The sequence below is a fragment of the Xyrauchen texanus genome, chromosome 19 (assembly GCF_025860055.1).
Source record: "Xyrauchen texanus isolate HMW12.3.18 chromosome 19, RBS_HiC_50CHRs, whole genome shotgun sequence".
NCBI classification, from domain to species: Eukaryota; Metazoa; Chordata; class Actinopteri; order Cypriniformes; family Catostomidae; genus Xyrauchen; species Xyrauchen texanus.
In genome coordinates, this window is record NC_068294.1 from 35,860,016 (window position 1) to 35,878,362 (window position 18,347).

At 38.0% G+C, this 18,347-nt stretch overlaps 1 protein-coding gene across 1 annotated transcript in view; it reads left to right on the top strand.

Annotated features, from left to right (window-relative positions):
* The window catches only part of LOC127660101 (spondin-2-like), a 29,150-nt gene extending 14,308 nt beyond the window's left edge, over positions 1–14,842 (top strand). Inside the window, exons 4-6 of the mRNA XM_052150179.1 lie at positions 9,262–9,453; positions 9,928–10,102; positions 13,982–14,842. Coding sequence (XP_052006139.1) covers positions 9,262–9,453; positions 9,928–10,102; positions 13,982–14,169 — 555 coding nt within the window. The 3' untranslated portion in view covers positions 14,170–14,842. The remainder of the gene's footprint in view (positions 1–9,261; positions 9,454–9,927; positions 10,103–13,981) is intronic.
* Positions 14,843–18,347: the final 3,505 nt, after the last annotated feature.

Genomic DNA, 18,347 nt, shown 5'->3' on the forward strand with positions numbered 1-18,347 from the left:
AATAAAATAAAGCAAAATCAACAATTTCAGTTCATTGGACTTTCTTCAATGCCTTAAGTAAATGTAATCAAGGCCAAAGCTGTTAAAGATGTTGCAAGTCAAAACTAATTACATGAAACAAGTAACAACACTTGACTGTAAGTAAAGGCAACTGGATTGAATTAACCAATACAAATTTGGTATATAAGCAAATATGACCTTTCCCATAAATATTTCTTTTATCGTGACAATAGTTTTATTTTGTTTTCAAAATAGTGTAGCATTTCCAGTCACAAGCTCTCCTAGAATGACTTCTTTCTCATAGACAGTCTTAATTATTTCAGTGGATTAGTTTGTTCAGACTCACTGATTCACTTCAGTCGCTGCACAACATTTTAAATATTTTTGTAGCAAAATATTTTATAGGAATAGTTGTTTTTTATTCACCTTCATGTGGTTCCAAGCCTGTATGATTTTAAAACTTATTCGGAACGCAAAAGGAGATGTTTTGTTGAATATTGCTGACTGTATTTTCAACACAATGGATAGTGCTTCACATTAAAGCATAAAAAGGACCCAAAAGAATCATAAAAGTAGTTAATGTGATACAATCAACATTTTGCAGTGAAAGTCTTGATGAGAGAAGCTTGTGCACAGTGGTTTGTGTGTTCACATGAGAACGTGCGCTGTTTAGAGCAAAAACAACGCAAGAATGACTTTATTATGGTTTATTGCTGTATTTTGGACCAATTATATAAGTTAGGGTATTTTCTAGTTTATTTGTTGTATATAGTATAAAGTATCTGTGCAAGTTTAATGTTGTCACCCTGTAAAGGTATTCAATGGAAAGGAGAAGGCGAGAACCGGCTTTTCAATATAAATAATAGTTTTAATGATAACTCAAAAGACCACATAAACACACACATGACGGTCACACATAAACGATCTCTCTCTCCCGCACGATACTCTGCAGTCGACCTTTAAACCTCGGAGGCTTGATTAGCCTAATACGGGACCGGGTGTGTATGATCACGACACGGCCCCGACCTCCACCCTGCCACACACCCTAACTAATGTTTTTTTTACCTTATAAGTATCATAGGCTAATGCTAAATATTGCAAAAATAGATTGTTATCCAGTAGTTATACACTCACTTAGCACTTCATTAGGAACACCTACTTAGTCATGGGCTTATCTAATAAGCCAATCATGTGGCAGCATTGCAATTCATAAAATCATGCAGATATGGGTCAGGAGCTTCAGTTAACGTTCACATCAACCATCAGAATGGGGAAAATATTTGATCTCAGTAATTTCAACCGTGGCATGTTTGTTGGTGCCAGACGGGCTGGTTTGAGTATTTCTGTAACTGCTGATCTCCTGGGATTTTAACGAACAACAGTCTCTAGTGTTTACTCAGAATGGTGCCAAAACCAAAAACATCCAGTGAGCAGCAGTTCTGTGGACAGAAATGCCTTGTTGATGAGAGAGGTTAACGGAGAATGGCCAAACTGATTCGAGCTGACAGAAAGACTACGGTAACTCAGATAACCACTATGTAAAATTGTAGTGAGCAGAAAAGCATCTCAGAATGCACAAACCTTGAGGCGGATGGGCTACAACAGCTTCGGGTACTTATAGTGTCCATAGTGTTCCTAATAAAGTGCTCAGTGAGTGTATACTGTATATTCATGAAGCAATTTCCCCATTAAATAGCTTCAATCTACTTTTTGTTTGTAACTTGTAAAGTACCTTTCCAAAAGTGTAGCTTGATTGTAGTTAGACTACTTTTAATTATGAGTTGCTTGTAGCCTGCCAAACTACAGTTTCAAAGTAGCTTCCACAACACTAATTTGGGCACTGGTTGCTCAAACTAATGGGACATGGAACAACCTGAATGAAACTCAATGAGTCAATTTCCTAGAAGACATCTTTAAAAATGCAATATATATATATATATTATATATATTGTACAAAGACAGACAGAACCAGAGCAGGTCTCCAAAACCACATCCAGAGTTCCAGGACCTCCAGACCACAACCCTCATTCCTCCCTTCCGTTTTCTGTGCTGTTTTCTGCACCCACCAGATCTCTGCAGATATGGGAAGGCTGGAACTCTTCCTTCTCCAGCTCTGGAATAATTATTTCACTGTTACCCATGAGTCAGTTTGTTATAGAGTCTACAGGCAGCACTGGTGCTGCTGATGACCTACATATCTTTATTGCCAAAGTTGAGAATGCAAAGGAGACTTATTAAAAAGCAGCAATTACCCTTATATGTGCCTGGCATTCACTCCTGCTGGCATATAACCACAACAAGGCGGGATGTCTGCACCGCCGTTGCTGTTTTTAGAGTTGCAGGGCAGTGAGGTATGAGTAAAAGTATGAATGTGGCCTTTGAATGAATTGGACTGTGTATATGTGTTAGGGATTTGCAAAACAACCAATTTTCATAAACGACTAGTCAACTAGTCGGTGATAAGGATAATATTATATATTAAGATGTTCACGTGACCCCGATCAGACGCCTTTAAGAGGGATATACGGATGCCAAGTGCAGCACTTCAACATGGTGACTAATGGATATTCAACAAATAAATAGGCTAAATAGCTATTACATCATATTGCAATTAATTTTCAAAGTAGGAAAAGTAATAAATAAGAAATCTCTAAATCATTAATCTCTCCACAGCACCTCATAAATACAGGAATATTACTTACAGCAGAGGATTTCATGTCTGACAATGTTCTTCTTGAAATATATGGTTGATGTGCTGTATTGCTGTAACCACAGTGAATAAAAAGATGAAACTTAAATCATTAAAGAGACGAAACTGACTGTTATTCACTGTTAAGCACATCAAGCTATAAGCACAAAAACACTTTTAAAAAGTTGCATCTCATTTGAGAATTGTATCTCCCCTTAAAACCACCACTATTTAAATTATTAATGTTAGTAGTCAACCACTAATTCACTAGTCAGTTGTTAGATGACTAGTTGATAAGTCGACCATCCTGGCACATCCCTAGAGTGTGTGAGCAATAAGATCTCACTGAGAATTTGGCAAAAGTACGTCAAAATTTCTGTCTCTTTATGGAAATTCAAACCACTACCCCCAGTGGACAAAGCTGGAAGTGTTGTTTAACGTATGGGAACATGGGGAAATGCCCACAAAATTGCACCAAAAGTTCATTGTTTTTAATTGGAAATTATGTTATAAAGTCAACAGGAATGCATTTTTGATTTACCATTAAATGTAAAAATGTAATCTTCGAATTGCACTCATCATTGATTATGTGAATGCATTTACTTCCTGATTTCCACAGGACCAGAACACATGTATTTGAGGCTGCTCAAGCAACGTGCTATCAGTAGTGCCACAGGAAAACACATTTGAATTGATGCAAAGATGTCTGATGGGGATGGTGCTTATCAGTATCTCTGCAGAATGGGGTGGATGTCAGGATACTGTATAATTAGGTAGCAACATGTCGAGATTCTGTGTGATCATGTTGGTTTAGGATACGTTATAGGGGCGTAAGGGAGCTTATTATTGATGGATGTACTATACACTAGACCCTAAGTGTAGCTGGACATTTGAGCTAGGGGAGGTAGACTGAGCTAGTCACTATGTAAAATGCCTAACCCACAACTGTACTGGAAACGTATGGCAGTAATGAACATACTGTGTTTATTTAATCAAATGTGTTACTTACAATAATACCACATGCTGAAAGAGAAAACACTACAAGGGGGCGTAGTGCACTGTGCACCTCTATAGCATGCATACAAGTTAAATCAGCTCTACTGGCAACCACAAAGTCAGATGATAAATATAATAATTATAACCAGATGAAAAATGCTCATATATATAGTTGTACCAATAAAGTTACATAACAAAAGAACATTGTACCACTAAATCTGCACCAAACCATGCAAACACACATAGACATAAAGCAAAATTTTTAACAACATTTTGTTTTTGGGGATGAAAATGCAGTGCCTTACCTAGTGAAAATATAAAGCCTTTTCTTTCGACCTGCAAAGATATCGAGTCGCTGTAATATCTGCTTCCATGTGAAGAATTCCAAGAGCAGAAAACCTTTGTTCACTCATTGTTGTGTGTAGCCAGTTACGAATTCTCCACATTGCCAAAAAACTCTGCTCTGTTGTGGCTGACCTGACTGGGAGGGTCAGTGCCAGCTGAAGAAGTTTGTTAAGATTTGGATACGTGTCTTTTTTCACACTGTTTTGAAGATGTATCAATGAAACAGTGGGTCAGAGTGGCAGAGGCCTTAACAAGGTCCATCTCCGCTCTCACCAGAAGTGGGTGAATGCACAGTGGTTCAGCGTACTTCTGTAGAAGATGTTCGAATCATTCTTTTTCACATTTAAACACTGCAGCACATGCTTTAGCGAGGTCAATTGCCTCTCCTGTTAATCGCCTGTCAAAGATCACAGCATCCAACACAGGAAGATAGAGATTTTGTTGCATACTCCGTGCAGAGCATTGTGATGTTTCAGCGTGTGCTTCACCTCTGTTCTTTTCTCTATGGCCTAGTGAAGTATGTACTACGTAGCTGTCCAAGGTACATGGGACTTTGTGCTAAATGGACAAATATACAAGCCATTTAGCATAGACTGCAGTTCTCTTGACAGGCGATGAACCGCCAAAATGCAGATGAATCACATCACAACTTCATACGCAAATGAGATTAGGGGGTGGGATTAGTAATTTAAGTTTCATTGGATTTATTTTTATTTATATATAAAATAATGGTTAAAAATTGAAATACCTACATATATAAATATTTATTTTGGGGTTCAAAATATCCTTTATTTGTAAAAATCTTTAGTAACATCTTTCACAATCCCCCTTGTTCTCCCCCTGGTGACTCATTTAATCCGTCCGGGGTTCAGAGGAGCAGGTCCGGCCGAACCCCTCCCAACTCTGGTCATGGGTGTGCGAGGATGCCAGTGTGTGCACACATGGAGATTTGAAGCCGGCTCCCAGAGAAGAGGCGCGATCTGTGTTTTAAAGACAGCGGTGATGAAACATTATTCACATTAGGTGTGCTTCATCCACCGCTGTCAGAACAAGGCTTATTAATTATGCACCTCTTCTTGCTCTCCTGCCCAACCCCTGTCATGAGCCTGGCTGAAGGGCGGCCCTAAGAGGCGGGGCAACGTTGATGAGATGGCGGGCCGGAGCATTCTGCCACAATTCTGACTAAATACTTTTTTCAAACAATAAATCGCAAGTATTTTAGAGACTGACTGTGACCTTGAGGGCAGAAGTGACATAATGTGAGTTGCAGGTTTTTGCTTTGGCCTGCAGACACAGTGTCTTACTTCAAGAATCGAAATGTTGGGCCACTGTTGGGCCACAGCCTAGTTTGAATCTTTTGCCTCAGAAGCCTCTGATTGTTTAAGAACTCAGAATGGAGTCAAATTTCAGATTCTCACCTATACACCTGATGAGCAACACCCTAAATTCAACAGGAAAAATAAGTAAATCACAAACAGCAAACATGCCCCTCAAAATTACTCATGAAGTCTCTCGCATTTAATAGGATCCAGACAGCAGGAGTGCTGTGGCTTTCTACAAACCGAGAGCCATGCAAGAAACCACAACACATTCCAAAAACACATGCAGACAGACAAATGAATAGATGAGTTGTGTATTATTTTTCCTGACACTGTTTTGGCAAATGAGAGGATTGGTTTGGCTTGGACAGGTGTCAGTTATGTCTTAGTGTGACTTTATGCCCTTAAGAGGGCATCAGCTCTATTAGCGCAGAGCCCTAACAGACAGCAGAGAGATGAGGCACTGCTCGCCTCCAGTGCCAGAGAAATTGAAATAGCAGGAGGTATTCCTGGAAAAGCCACAGAATGAGAAGAGCCATAGGAGAGATGTGAGGGAGAGACAAGAGTAAATCCAGCCTGCTGAAGTGTCTGGGGTTGATTGGATATTTTTTATTACAAGTACCGTATGCATTACTACAGACTACAGATTTGTTTTGTGTTATGCTTCTAATGATTACATTCAGAATGACCTATTCACGGACAAAATGGACAACATAATATATACGGAATCCCTGAACCGCAAGGTGAAGAAAAAAAAAATAAACGATTTGAATTTATTTAATTTATTTTGTTTTTGCCTTCCTGTGCCTATGTCCTACAATTTCTGGGGAAAATTTTTATTTTTTTTTGTCTTCTAATACATGAAATCCCACAATTAAATGAATACATCTCAGGTTACATATATTTCATATGGCTTTAGTCATCAAGTGTGACAACAGGAGTTATTTCTGATAGTTTGATGACCTTTACCACTGGGAATATCTATGCTGCTTTTGATTTTATGCTTTTTAATTTGTTGGCCTATGAAAACATGCACTAGATGGACATCTTTGACCATTGCAATGTGTCTCTGTTTTTTTTTGTTTTTTTATTTCAACTGTGTTGAAATCTTGATTGATATGACAATGAATGCAGTATGAATCATATATTACCTGAGGTTAGTTTAAAGGAATATTTCACCTTCTTCTGTAAAGCCGATGTGTGTTGTGAAAGGTACTATACAAATAAAATTGACTTGACTTGACCCAACAATGAAAATTTCACCCTGATGCCATCCCAGATGTGTATGACTGTCTTTCTTCAGCAGAACACAAATTAAGATTTTTTAGAAGATAGCGCTCTGTCAGCATTTTGATGGTCCAAAAGTTATATTTAGGTAGCATAAAAGTAAACCATATGACTTCAGTTGATCAACGAATGTCTTCTGAATCAAATCAATAGGTTTATGCAAGAAACAAGTTGATAATTTAAAAGTTTTTATCTTTAAATCGGTGCTTCCATCAAGTGATCTGATGCATATGTAAATAAGCGCCGCTTCCGAATTCTTGCATGAACTCGGCAACACTTTTGCATCGGCTGCTGGCAGTAAGCACTTTTTAAAAGTTAATAATGGTTTAATAATCAATTTATTTTTACACAAACTTATTGATTTGCATGTGGCTCTCTCTCTCCTGAACTGCCGCATTCCTCTGCACTTATTCCTCTCCTCGGCTGATTAGCCAAATTGGGGGCCATAGTCACGGCCTGATCGCACCCTCCTCCTCGTCACACTGACTATGGGCTGTCAAAGTGCTGGCACCCATGTACTTCTATTATAAGGACCTGACAGAGCTCTGTCTTCTTCTAAAAATCTTCATTTGTGTTCTGCTAAAGAACAACAGTCATACACATCTGGGATGGCATCAGGGTAAGTGAATAATTAGAGAATTTACATTTTTGGGTGAACTATTCCTTTATTTGTAAGATTTTGTGTATTAGAAGTAGAAGTCTGCAACCCGACCTGGGCTGACGGGACCCGAGAACCTGACGGGTTTTGGTCTGGGTTGGGGTCAGTTTTTCAAGTAGGACTTTGGGTTCGGGTTGTGTTTGGATTTGTAATTAATAAAAAAAAAACAGGCTTACCGAACTTGTTTCGCGCATGCGCTCTCACTCACAGACACGCGGAAACGAATGAGTTAGGGGCCGTTCACACAAAATGTGTTTTTGAGCTGTTTTCCCATTGTTTTAACACGTGCTGGACAAATGTCTTTGACATTTGCAATACTTCTTGCTTTTCCTTCAGCATCTTGCGTAGGATTGCCATATTTTAAACACCATGTCATGATAAAAAGAACTTAAAATTTTCAAAAACGCACGTTGAGACACCTGCGATGTTTCATTCTATGTGCTGCTTCTAGATTGTTTTTAGCACAGTTGTCACAAAGATTCAACAATCAGAATAGGTTCAGGCTGCATAGAGGGGACTGTTGCATTGTTTCATTTTATTCTAGATTGTTCTGCACCAAGTGAAGTTTCAGCAAATAAACGGTAATTCGATGCTTTTCCCCCTTCTGCTCTAGTGTACTAAGGGGCTGCTGTGACTTGTTAAAATTGTGTATATTTACTGTTTCAGTACTGTTATTAATGTTCCCTATATGCTTACATAAAATATAGCCTATTGCAACAGTACTTGCTAGGAGAAGATATTAGATTGTGATTGATTTCAGGTTCGGGCTTAAAATCTGATGGTATGGTTTGGGCTGGGTAGGATAGGGTCAGGCCACACAGTCTCGGGTACGGGTCGGGTTCGATTTTAAGGCCCGTGCAGACCTCTAATCAGCATTGACTGTCTAACATGTTTTTTTCTTGATTAAGATTTGCAAAACATTCTTGTTATTGTATAATACTATAGTTATAAATCAATAAATCAACAGATAAATTACCACAGACATTCTGTCACCTTTAAGCATAACATTTAATACTTACTGGTAGTGGCACCTGGTGGAAGAAGTTGGCACCATGAGGTTGGTTAGCTAGCAAGAACAAATCTTTTTTGTGGTGACTTTTGAGGAGAAAAAAATTCCGGAGCGAAACAAAACATTTTTAGAGAGAAAAAAATAAGTAAGAAAGAAAAAAAATTCAGAGAGAGAGAGAGAAAAAACAGATTTTTTTTAGGACGTAGGCTCGGAGAGGCACCAAGACACTGAAAAAAAAATTCATCTAGCAAATTTGTTTTACTTTGCAGTTCAGGGCTTCCGTAATATACTCTACAACAACAATTTCTCAGGATACAAGTTTGAGTTAACACAGAACACTTTAGCAACCTTATAGCAATGGCAACCACCAACCATCATAGCTTAGTATTATGGTGGTGAGTTTTGCACTGGCAAGCACCACTCACATTTTATTTTTTTTTCATGAAATGTGAAAATCTAGTTTGTGAGTTTTCTTTTCTATGACATTTTAAGTGATGCCCTTTAAAAGAACTAAACCAGGCAGAATTGCCTTGGTATTACTGTATGTCTGACAAATGATATCAGTCAGGCCACTTGTCCTCATCTTGAAATAGCCAATGTCACTCTATGCCTCATTTCTCTCTGTGTGTGACTGTGTGTGGCTATTCCCTCATTCTGCTCTGACCAAAGGGCTCTTCCTGCATGAGGTCATAGCCAAAAAGGAAACATTCATCACTATTTAAAGCAAAAAAAAAATTAAATAAATAAAAGCCAGATGGCGTAACCTAACATACACAGGAAAGAGTGGAAAGTATTGGAAATGGCTACAAAGAAAGGTTTCATTTGTGACTTATGAAACCAATTAAGTTAGCATGTTGAAGTAAAGGGCATACGTTGCCAAAGGTGAATCAGCTTATAAATGTCTATGTTTAACTTTTAAACATGTAAGTGACAGATCATGTTGTCCTTTTTCACACAGCTGTCCCTGATAGTGAAAGTAATCCCCAGTCCTGATTGGTTTGTGGGAGTAGACAGCCTGAACCTGTGTGAGGGCGGCCAGTGGAAACAGGAAGTGACCATTGACCTGCACCCATTTGATGCCGGCACGGATAGTGGCTTCACTTTCTCCTCACCGAACTTTCCGTCGATACCACCAGAGAATATCACCATGGTGAGATGCGTTTCCCATTCAACTGCATCTACACTACCAGTCAAATGTTTGGATACACTTGACTGAATTTGTTTGCGATGATCTTAAAAACCTTTTGATTTAAAGGTTCATCCTTAAATGTTTTAAAGTAGTTTTGTAGACAAATATAATCTGTGCATTCATATGAATTTCTTTTCAAAACTATCATTTTAATAGATAAATTAAAAATAGATAGTCAAACGTCAAACATGGGAATACCTTGTGGTGTGGTATGTCCATGTTTCCATGACAAAGTAAACCCTGATTCTTGTTTGATTCAGGAATTGGTTAAAAAAACAAAAAATATATATATTTTAGTTTTTTAATTTTGTATGCTCTCAAAAAAGATTTGAGAAATTTTAGATTTGGAATGCAATTGCAAATGACTATACTAGCACATCTATTACTCACACCAGTGCCTGCGTTACCATTTTTCTGTTGTTTTATTCTATACAGATCACCTCTCAGAAGCCAAACCACCCAGCAAATTCCTTTTATTACCCTCGGCTAACAGAACTCCCGCCTCTGGCCACCATTTGGCTGAAGCGACAGGCACGCTCACCTGTCCGTCAACAGAACCGTGTGTCTAATCACATTCTGCCCGATGTAACCAAACCTCAGAGATTCTCAGGTACATTTGCATACACATGTAGGGGAATAAAAGGGCATTAAGGGTTAAATGTTCTCCAAAACAGAGGAGATTTTTAAGGTTAATACTCTATCGAGTTTTAAAGGGGTCATGACATTCTTGTTTTTATTATTTTATTACCTTCCCTGAGGTTCACTGATTATGTTAAAGTTTTTTTTTGCACCAAAACAGTAATCATTTAGTAATTTATGATAATTTTCCACCTTGTCTCTGGCCCTCTGTCTGAAACGTTTTGTTTTGGCTTCAGCCAAATGGATAACAGCCCCTCGAATACAGCCATATTTGAAATTCAATCGGAAGAGAATGAACAAGCTCCACATTATAAAACAATATTTCCGGTTTTACACCTAACGCAATTGTCCAATCCAACAAATTGCATCCAAATATATTAAATTGTTCACTCAAGCACAACAGTAACATAACTAATAAAGATTTATAACATTTGAAATATTCATGAATGAAACTGTTGGTATGGTTTTCCACTCAGGTCCATCCTTCAATAAGAGTTCCTTTGCAAAGCTTGAATCATATTGTGACTGGTTCGCAAGAAATCCACGCTAATATGAGCTGAAAGCAGAAGTGGAAAAGACCAGAACAGACATGTTTAAAAAAAGTGCGTTTGTACCACTCTTAAAACATGATGCACATATCCAGAAACTCATCAAAAGGAACAAAGATGTCCATCTAGTGCATCAACATAGACCAGCAATTAAAAACAGCACACATGGGAGCAAAAATGCATCCTGGATGCGTTTATAAACGCATTTTTACTCCCATGTGTGCTGTTTTTAATTGCATGATAATAGTTAAAGCAGTTTGCCTAGTGCATGTTTATGTAGAAAAACATTTAGGCAGGTGTTCTAGGTAAGTAAGTCCCCTTTGGTGCAAATTAATTTCCCACGACAGATGAGGCCCATCTCTATCCTCTTCACCTGTCTGACTGAGTGTTAGTAGTGGGTGTTGATGTCTTGCTGTAGAGCAGGGGTCGGCAACTTTTTTGACATGGAGAGCAATTTTTTATTTTCCTGGTCAATGGCTGTGCTGATTTTGTGGAATCTTAAATATTTCTTATATTATGTCATTGTACTCAATGATCAATAGCAAAAAAGCAACAGCGAGGAGCAGGCTATTTTGTTTATATGAAGTTTTTCGCACCTGCATTCCAGTCTACATCTTGATGTAATCCTTCCTCATGATCACGCTACGTGCTGAATTAACTTAACACTATTAAAGTGTGACGAGACTCGCCCTGTGTGTGCAAGCCATTCGCGCATCCTGAGCTGATCAACTATTTAGCCCTTTTCTGTGAATTGGACTTGCTAAATCCTAAAACTTTATTTCCAGGTTTAATTTATATTTTGAATAGACTCTTTTTAACCCCACAATGTGACCATGGTTTAAGGAGGGTGTACCTGTATGCTGGGTTGGTAATCTCAAGGAATAATAATGGTGTTTTCCTTATTATATGTAGTTCTGAATGCAAAAAGACAAATGCATCACAGCTCAGCCTGACCGTAGCAAAGCGGGCATGATTAACCGAAAGTGTAGCACTGCTCGTGATGCGCGAATGGCTTGCACGAGTCTGTTGGGTATACTGCTTGTCACATTTTATCTTTTTGTTTAGTCTCCCATTCAGCTCATGAAACTTGCTGCATGAACATTAGGAATGATTACATCAAGATGTAGATTGGAATGCAGGTGCGGAATTTATTTTTATAAAATAGTCCACTCCTCTCGCCGTTGCTGGCATGCCAGTAATTACCCCTCCACGTGCCAGTGCAGTGCACATGTGCCATAGGTTGCCGACCCCTGCTGTAGAGGCTGTCTTTTGCTGAAGTATTGGTCCTTGTGTCTTCATAAAATCCCAAAAAAGCAATTTTTGCATCTTGGTTTAAAGGAATGGTCTTTTTCTATTGAGGAGGAAGTTTTGAGTTCTCAAACTTACAATATGTTTTTTGCAGTAGAATTACCTGTTATCAGAGTTGGGAGTGTTACTTTTGAAATGTATTCCGCTACAGATTACAGAATACATGCTGTAAAATGTAATTTGTAACACATTCCATTAAATTACAACAGGTCAGTAACATATTCTAAATACTTTGCATTACTTCTTCAGCACTGGTAGATATTTTCACTTGTTTTAACTATAAAAACTCTGCCAGTACAATTTGACAAAATACACACATTAAAAATACATTCTCTGAAAAACCAAAATATCTTATGCCATGTTGTTTCTTAAGGTAAATCAAATTTATCTTGTTTTAAGGATTGTTAGATATTTTGTACAGGAAAACAAACCAAAAATTATTATCAAGAATATGATTTTTGCCCTAATATCAAAAAGAAATGATGATACAATGTGAATTTTCCTGATAAAAAATATGATCGTGCCTGGTAACATGTTCATGTAAAATGGCTAGAAATAGCATTTTAGCTTAACGTAAAGCTGACAATTTACACAAGGTTTTTTCTATTTCTTCTGCTCCAAACTTACTTCTCTGTCTGCTCGTATGAATGTAACACATCATAAAAAAGTGTTTCACCACTGTTCAAATGCACTTTGGATTGCATCATTTATATGTAGAAATGTTTTCCATCTGAAAGGACTAAATATTAAATGAAACAAATGACAATAAAATGCAAAGTAATCTCTTCAGTTATCAAAATACTTTTTGAATGTAGCTGTATTCTAATTACCAATTATTTAATCTGTAGTGGAATACAGTTACTTTTATTTTGTATTATAAATACGTAATCCCAATACATGTATTCCGTTACTCCCCAACACAGGAAATATCAACCAAACCAGCCTTCCAACCCTAAACCTTCAGCCTAAACCTAACTGGTAGTATCATAATGTGAGAAAATGTGAACAAATGTGAGATGAAAAATGCAGTACATCGCAAGTGCCCTACTCTATCAGTTTAGCTTCTGCGCAATTTGATTAGAACGAGCTTGTTATTTGGTTATGTAAAGCAAATATTAAAATGTATTGCCTTAGAAGTCATGCACTACAGTAAAAGTGTTTTGATGTCATCAGAAAGCGCCATTTGAGGAACAGGGTGATAAGTTAGTGTTTATGAACTGATAATCTGCCCTTTTACTATTCATTTTTGTGCAAGTCAATAAAAGTAATTGTTGTTGTAGAGTCTCTAGTGTTCATTTCACCAGGACACTGCTGTGAGCCACGTAAAAATCATTTTGCAAAAATGTAGGTATAGTAACGTGATTGAATGAGACCAGGTTGTCATCTTTTAAAAGAAATTGAACTTCGTTTTTACTGTTGCACAAATCTAATTTGGAATAGAAAAGGTGTTTTTTTTTGGCTGGAAAAACAAAAAACTAGTGTGACACTCTCTGCTTTTTCTAGCAGTTTTGGTTTACCACAGTCATGTGGCACGATTTAACGTTTTGCACCATGTTGTTTTTTATCAGTTCTAAATTAAAACAACAATTCAAACTTGATGAGAATCCTAATGCACACCATATGGTAAACACACTTTTATTGGCCTGCACAAAAATTTTAAGCATGTGTGTTTTTTCCACTAACTAACATGTTGGCTTTCAAATTCAATTTTTTTTTAAGGGATTAAGTATTAAAATGTCCATGACATATTGCTAGAATCAAGTGGAAATTTTGACGTGTCTCACAATTGTTTTCATACGCCTACTGTAAAATACACATTTCTTTCATTAACTGGGAGATCTGACCCTGTTGGTCCTAAATCTTGAGTACGCCAGTGGCATTCTTTGTTAAATTAACCATGCATAAACATGCACATTAACAAACACAATATCTTTAAGATTGTTTCCAGACAACTTTTATAGCTAGCATCCTCATTATTCCTGCATGTCTTGCAGAAACACCGCTGGACTGTGAGGTGTCAATGTGGTCGTCTTGGGGGTTGTGTCATGGGCCGTGTTCTCGCGGGGGACTGCGCCATCGCACCCGTTATATCCATCTGAAACCCGCCAACAGTGGCACGCAGTGCCCTGAGCTAGAGGAACAGGAAGAGTGCACTCCACACAACTGCCTCACATATCAGTGATGCCGGTCACGCCACTGGCATAGACACTTCGACGCTGTCCAAACAGAGAGCCGAGTTTAGCTTCATGCCAATGCTGAGTCACTGCTGCAGAATGCGGGCAAGCCACCCAAATGGACATCCAGTGAGCTGCATTGGCCTCTCTCCTCACTGGAAAAAAATGCCTCATATTTTGTTAATAGAGACTTTGATTATGGGTGCTGTGTTTACAGTAATCTCATTGTATCTTCTTTACATAGTCGCACTGTACTTCAACAATGTAGATCTGTGGAAGAGACAACTTTCAGTTGCCAAAACCACTGTTTCAAAAGTCTTCATCTTTATCTCACAACAATAGCAACCTTTTACAGTAGCCTAGTTGAGTTTTTAAATGATTTGACAGATGGTGTTTTTAACAAGGCATTAGTAGACTGTAGTTGTCAACTACAGTAGTAGCCCATTAGAAGTCTGTCAAAGTAAAGTAATAATAATAACAACGACGATAATACAAACCTTATTTTTAAGATGAAAGATCATGCATTCATGCATTAGAAACGCTAAAAATAATGTCAGAGATCAATGCAGTCCTATCATGTGAAGGAGTGCACGTCATATCTCATTTACCACATAAGGGACTGTTAATACGTTGTATATATGTTATATTTTATGTTTCTTCTAATAATAAAATATGGAATTCTCCCTCTTAGATTGTCTCTTCTTGCAGGATTGTATTCTGGTGACACTTTACAACTTCCTTCATTAATAATATTAACAAACAGTACTGTTCCTGTAGGTCAACTAATTGTACCTGTATGCAGGATATCTACACTCATCAGCCACAACGTTAAAACCATTGACAGGTGAAGTGAATAACGTTCATTATCTTGTTACAATGACACCTGTCAAGGGGTGGGATATATTAGGCAGCAAGTGACCAGTCAGTTTCATGTGAATTGCATGTGCTGGAAGCAGGAAAAATGGGCAAGCAGAAGGATCTGAGCTACTTTGACAAGGGCCAAATAGTAATGGCTAGATGACTGGGTCAGAGTATATCCAAAATGGCAGGTCTTTTGGGGTGTTCCCAGTATGTAGTGTTAGTACCTACCAAAAGTGGTCCAAGGAAAGACAATCGGTGAACCGGCGACAGGGTCATGAGCGCCTAAGGCTCATTGATGCACGTGGGGAGTGTAGGCTAGCCCACCTGGTCCAATCCCACAGAAGTTGCACAAATTGCTGAAAAACGTAATGCCGCCCATGAGTTGTCAGAACACAATGGGGCTGCGTAGCCATGCTGACCCCTGTCCATCGCTGAAAGCACCTACAATGGACACATGAGTGTCAGAACTGGACCATGGAGCAATGGAAGATGGTGGCCTGGTCTGATGAATCACATTTTCTTTTAGATCATGTGGACGGCTGGGTGCATGTACGTCATTTACCTGGGGAAGAGATGACAGCAGGATGCACTATGGGAAGAAGGCAGGCTGGCAGAGACAGTGTGATACTCTGGGCAATGTTCTGCTGGGAAACCTTGGGTCCTGGCATTCATGTGGATGTTATTTTGACACGTACCACCTACATAAAGATTGTTACAGACCACGTGCACCCCTTCATGGCAAAGGTATTCCCTGATGGCAGTGGGCTCTTTCAGCAGGATAATGTGCCCTGCCACACTTTAAAAATGGTTCAGGAATGGTTTGAGGAACATTACAAAGTGCTCAAGGTGTTGACTTGGCCTCCAAATTCCCCAGATGTCAATCTGATTGAGCATCTGTGGGATGTGCTGGACCAACAAGTCTGATCCATGAAGGCCCCACCTCGCACTTAAAGGATTAAGAGGATCTGCTGACTACTTCTTGGTGCCAGATATGACAGGACAACTTCAGAGGTCTTGTGGAGTCCATGACTCAACGGGTCAGAGCTGTTTTGGCGGCACGAATGGGACCTACACAATATTAGGCAGGTGGTTTTAAAAAAATTCAGATTTCAAAACTTTGGATATTTTTATATTCATATTTGAGTCCATACCAAATTATTGATCTGTTAAGCATTATTCAATGTTTGCTAATGAAAAATTATGGTTTACTTTACAGATGTAGGCCAAAACCAACATGATCCTTTTCAAGTGATTATCTTATAGCCCAAATTTTTAGCATGAGTCATGATGACATGATTGTGTGTGTCACATTTCACACTGTGGTTTTAATTAACTGCTCACATTTATATTTACCAGAGAATGTGATAGATATACTAAATAAAGATAATATTGTCACATGGCACATGTATAAATAATGTACTCTGATGACGGTGTGTGGATGAGGACACACACTCTTTTAAAAGCATTAGCTGCAATTGGAAGTGCTTTACATTTATGTTCGACATCGTAAAATAATGCATTCAGAGAATTACTCTATGTATAACTACACTGATGCAATTGTATCTCTTCATGCAAAGTAGTGGGAATAGACATTTCAGTCTAGATATTCCTTCTCAGCAGGTATGTATTCTTGCTGTATTTGTGGAAGTATCTTTGTAGTAATGTTGATTAACATATAAAAAAAGATAACTTCCCCCAAAAAAACGTTACAATGAGGCACTTAAAATGGAAGTACTGTAAATGGGGGTCAATTGTTGGAAGGTTTAAAAGGCAGAAATGTGAAGCGCATAAGTGTAAAAAGCACTTGCTTTAATTTAGCTGTTAAAACTTGTGTATTTAGTCATGTTATGTAGTCATGGCAACGAAGTTGTAAAATTGGATATAACTTTACACAGAAAAGGTTAGTAAGAAATTTTATCACACTCAAATAATGTTAATACGCATATTGTTTATGTCTTGTGGCATTGTCTAGAGTATTTTAATGGTTTACAGATAAGCCTCATTTAACTTCCATTGTACAAGTACCTCACTGTAACCCAGATTTTTGCAAAAAGGGAGGACAAAATAGATTTTTGTGCCAATCAACATTATGCCTGTTACAATCCTCCCCATCTAGGGTTTAACTAACAGGCAGCTAAAGAGTGTCCTCTCCTGTCCCAGCTCTCACAAAGATCACTCCAATCTTAAATCATTTTTATTCACAAGATCACACATGAAAAAGGGAAGCTTCAAAAGGGGACCAGGCCAAAAAATAAAATATCTTCTGACTTAAAAAGAAAGAAAAAAAAAAAAAAAAAAGTACTTGCTAGCCTTTACAAATAAAATTGAAATCAACAACTCTTCCCTTACTTCCTCTCTAAACCAAAAACAGGAGAACAAAATGTTAACATGAATAACAAAAATGGCATCCTCCCTACAGCTTCCAAAAATAAACAATAGATTCTCAATTAGGATTCTCTGGGAGTATCAATATATACAAATATTTAACCCTTAACACCGTTACTTCAATAAGCAACAGGCTGTACAATCACAAATGGTTACAACTACAACAAGTTGAGGAAACACTTTATATTCAAGCTCTTCATCCAGCAACCAATCAGAACAAGGCAGTAATCATAAGGTAACCATTGTTGGCTGGTGTCCATTAACCTTTGCAACGAGGAGAGAGAGTGAGAAGGAAAGAGAAAGAGAGAGCAAAACACCACAAAACACTGCCACAATACAGACAACACCTACACAGGAAGCAGTACAATTATCACTGCCCATGTATCACATAAATAATCACGCCCTGGGACGTAACAATGCCACAAATGCTGTCGCTTGATCTTCATTTTTATTGAACTTGGAATGTTCCTTTAACTTTTTGAGACTTTTTTCTTTCAAGAAAGTCAGAGGTGTAGGAAAACCTCAAACACTTAAAGAGATGGAAAAAATAAACATATTGCTCTAGAGGGTTTTGTTGTAATTTTTCATCTATTTGAGGCAACTAACGGATATGTAGCTACTTATGCGTGGAGTCAGAGGCCAACAACTGAACTTGAGGAGTCCTGTATGTAGATGAGTTCTGTGTGAGGGCGATAAGTGTTCACTAGGGGGAGCTCTTTCTTTTTCTATAAGTGCTTAAAAATGACAGGTTATGAGCTTAAATGTAACTGTTTTTTTCTCAGCATTGTCATAATTTTACCTTCATTTTAATTCGCATTTGGATAAAAAAATTATGCAGAGTTTCATTAACACCCTGAGTACAGAGAGTCTGTCAGGAACAAGTCAATCTTGAGACACATTCTATTACACACCATTATTTCCTCAGAACATTCAGTCTCTT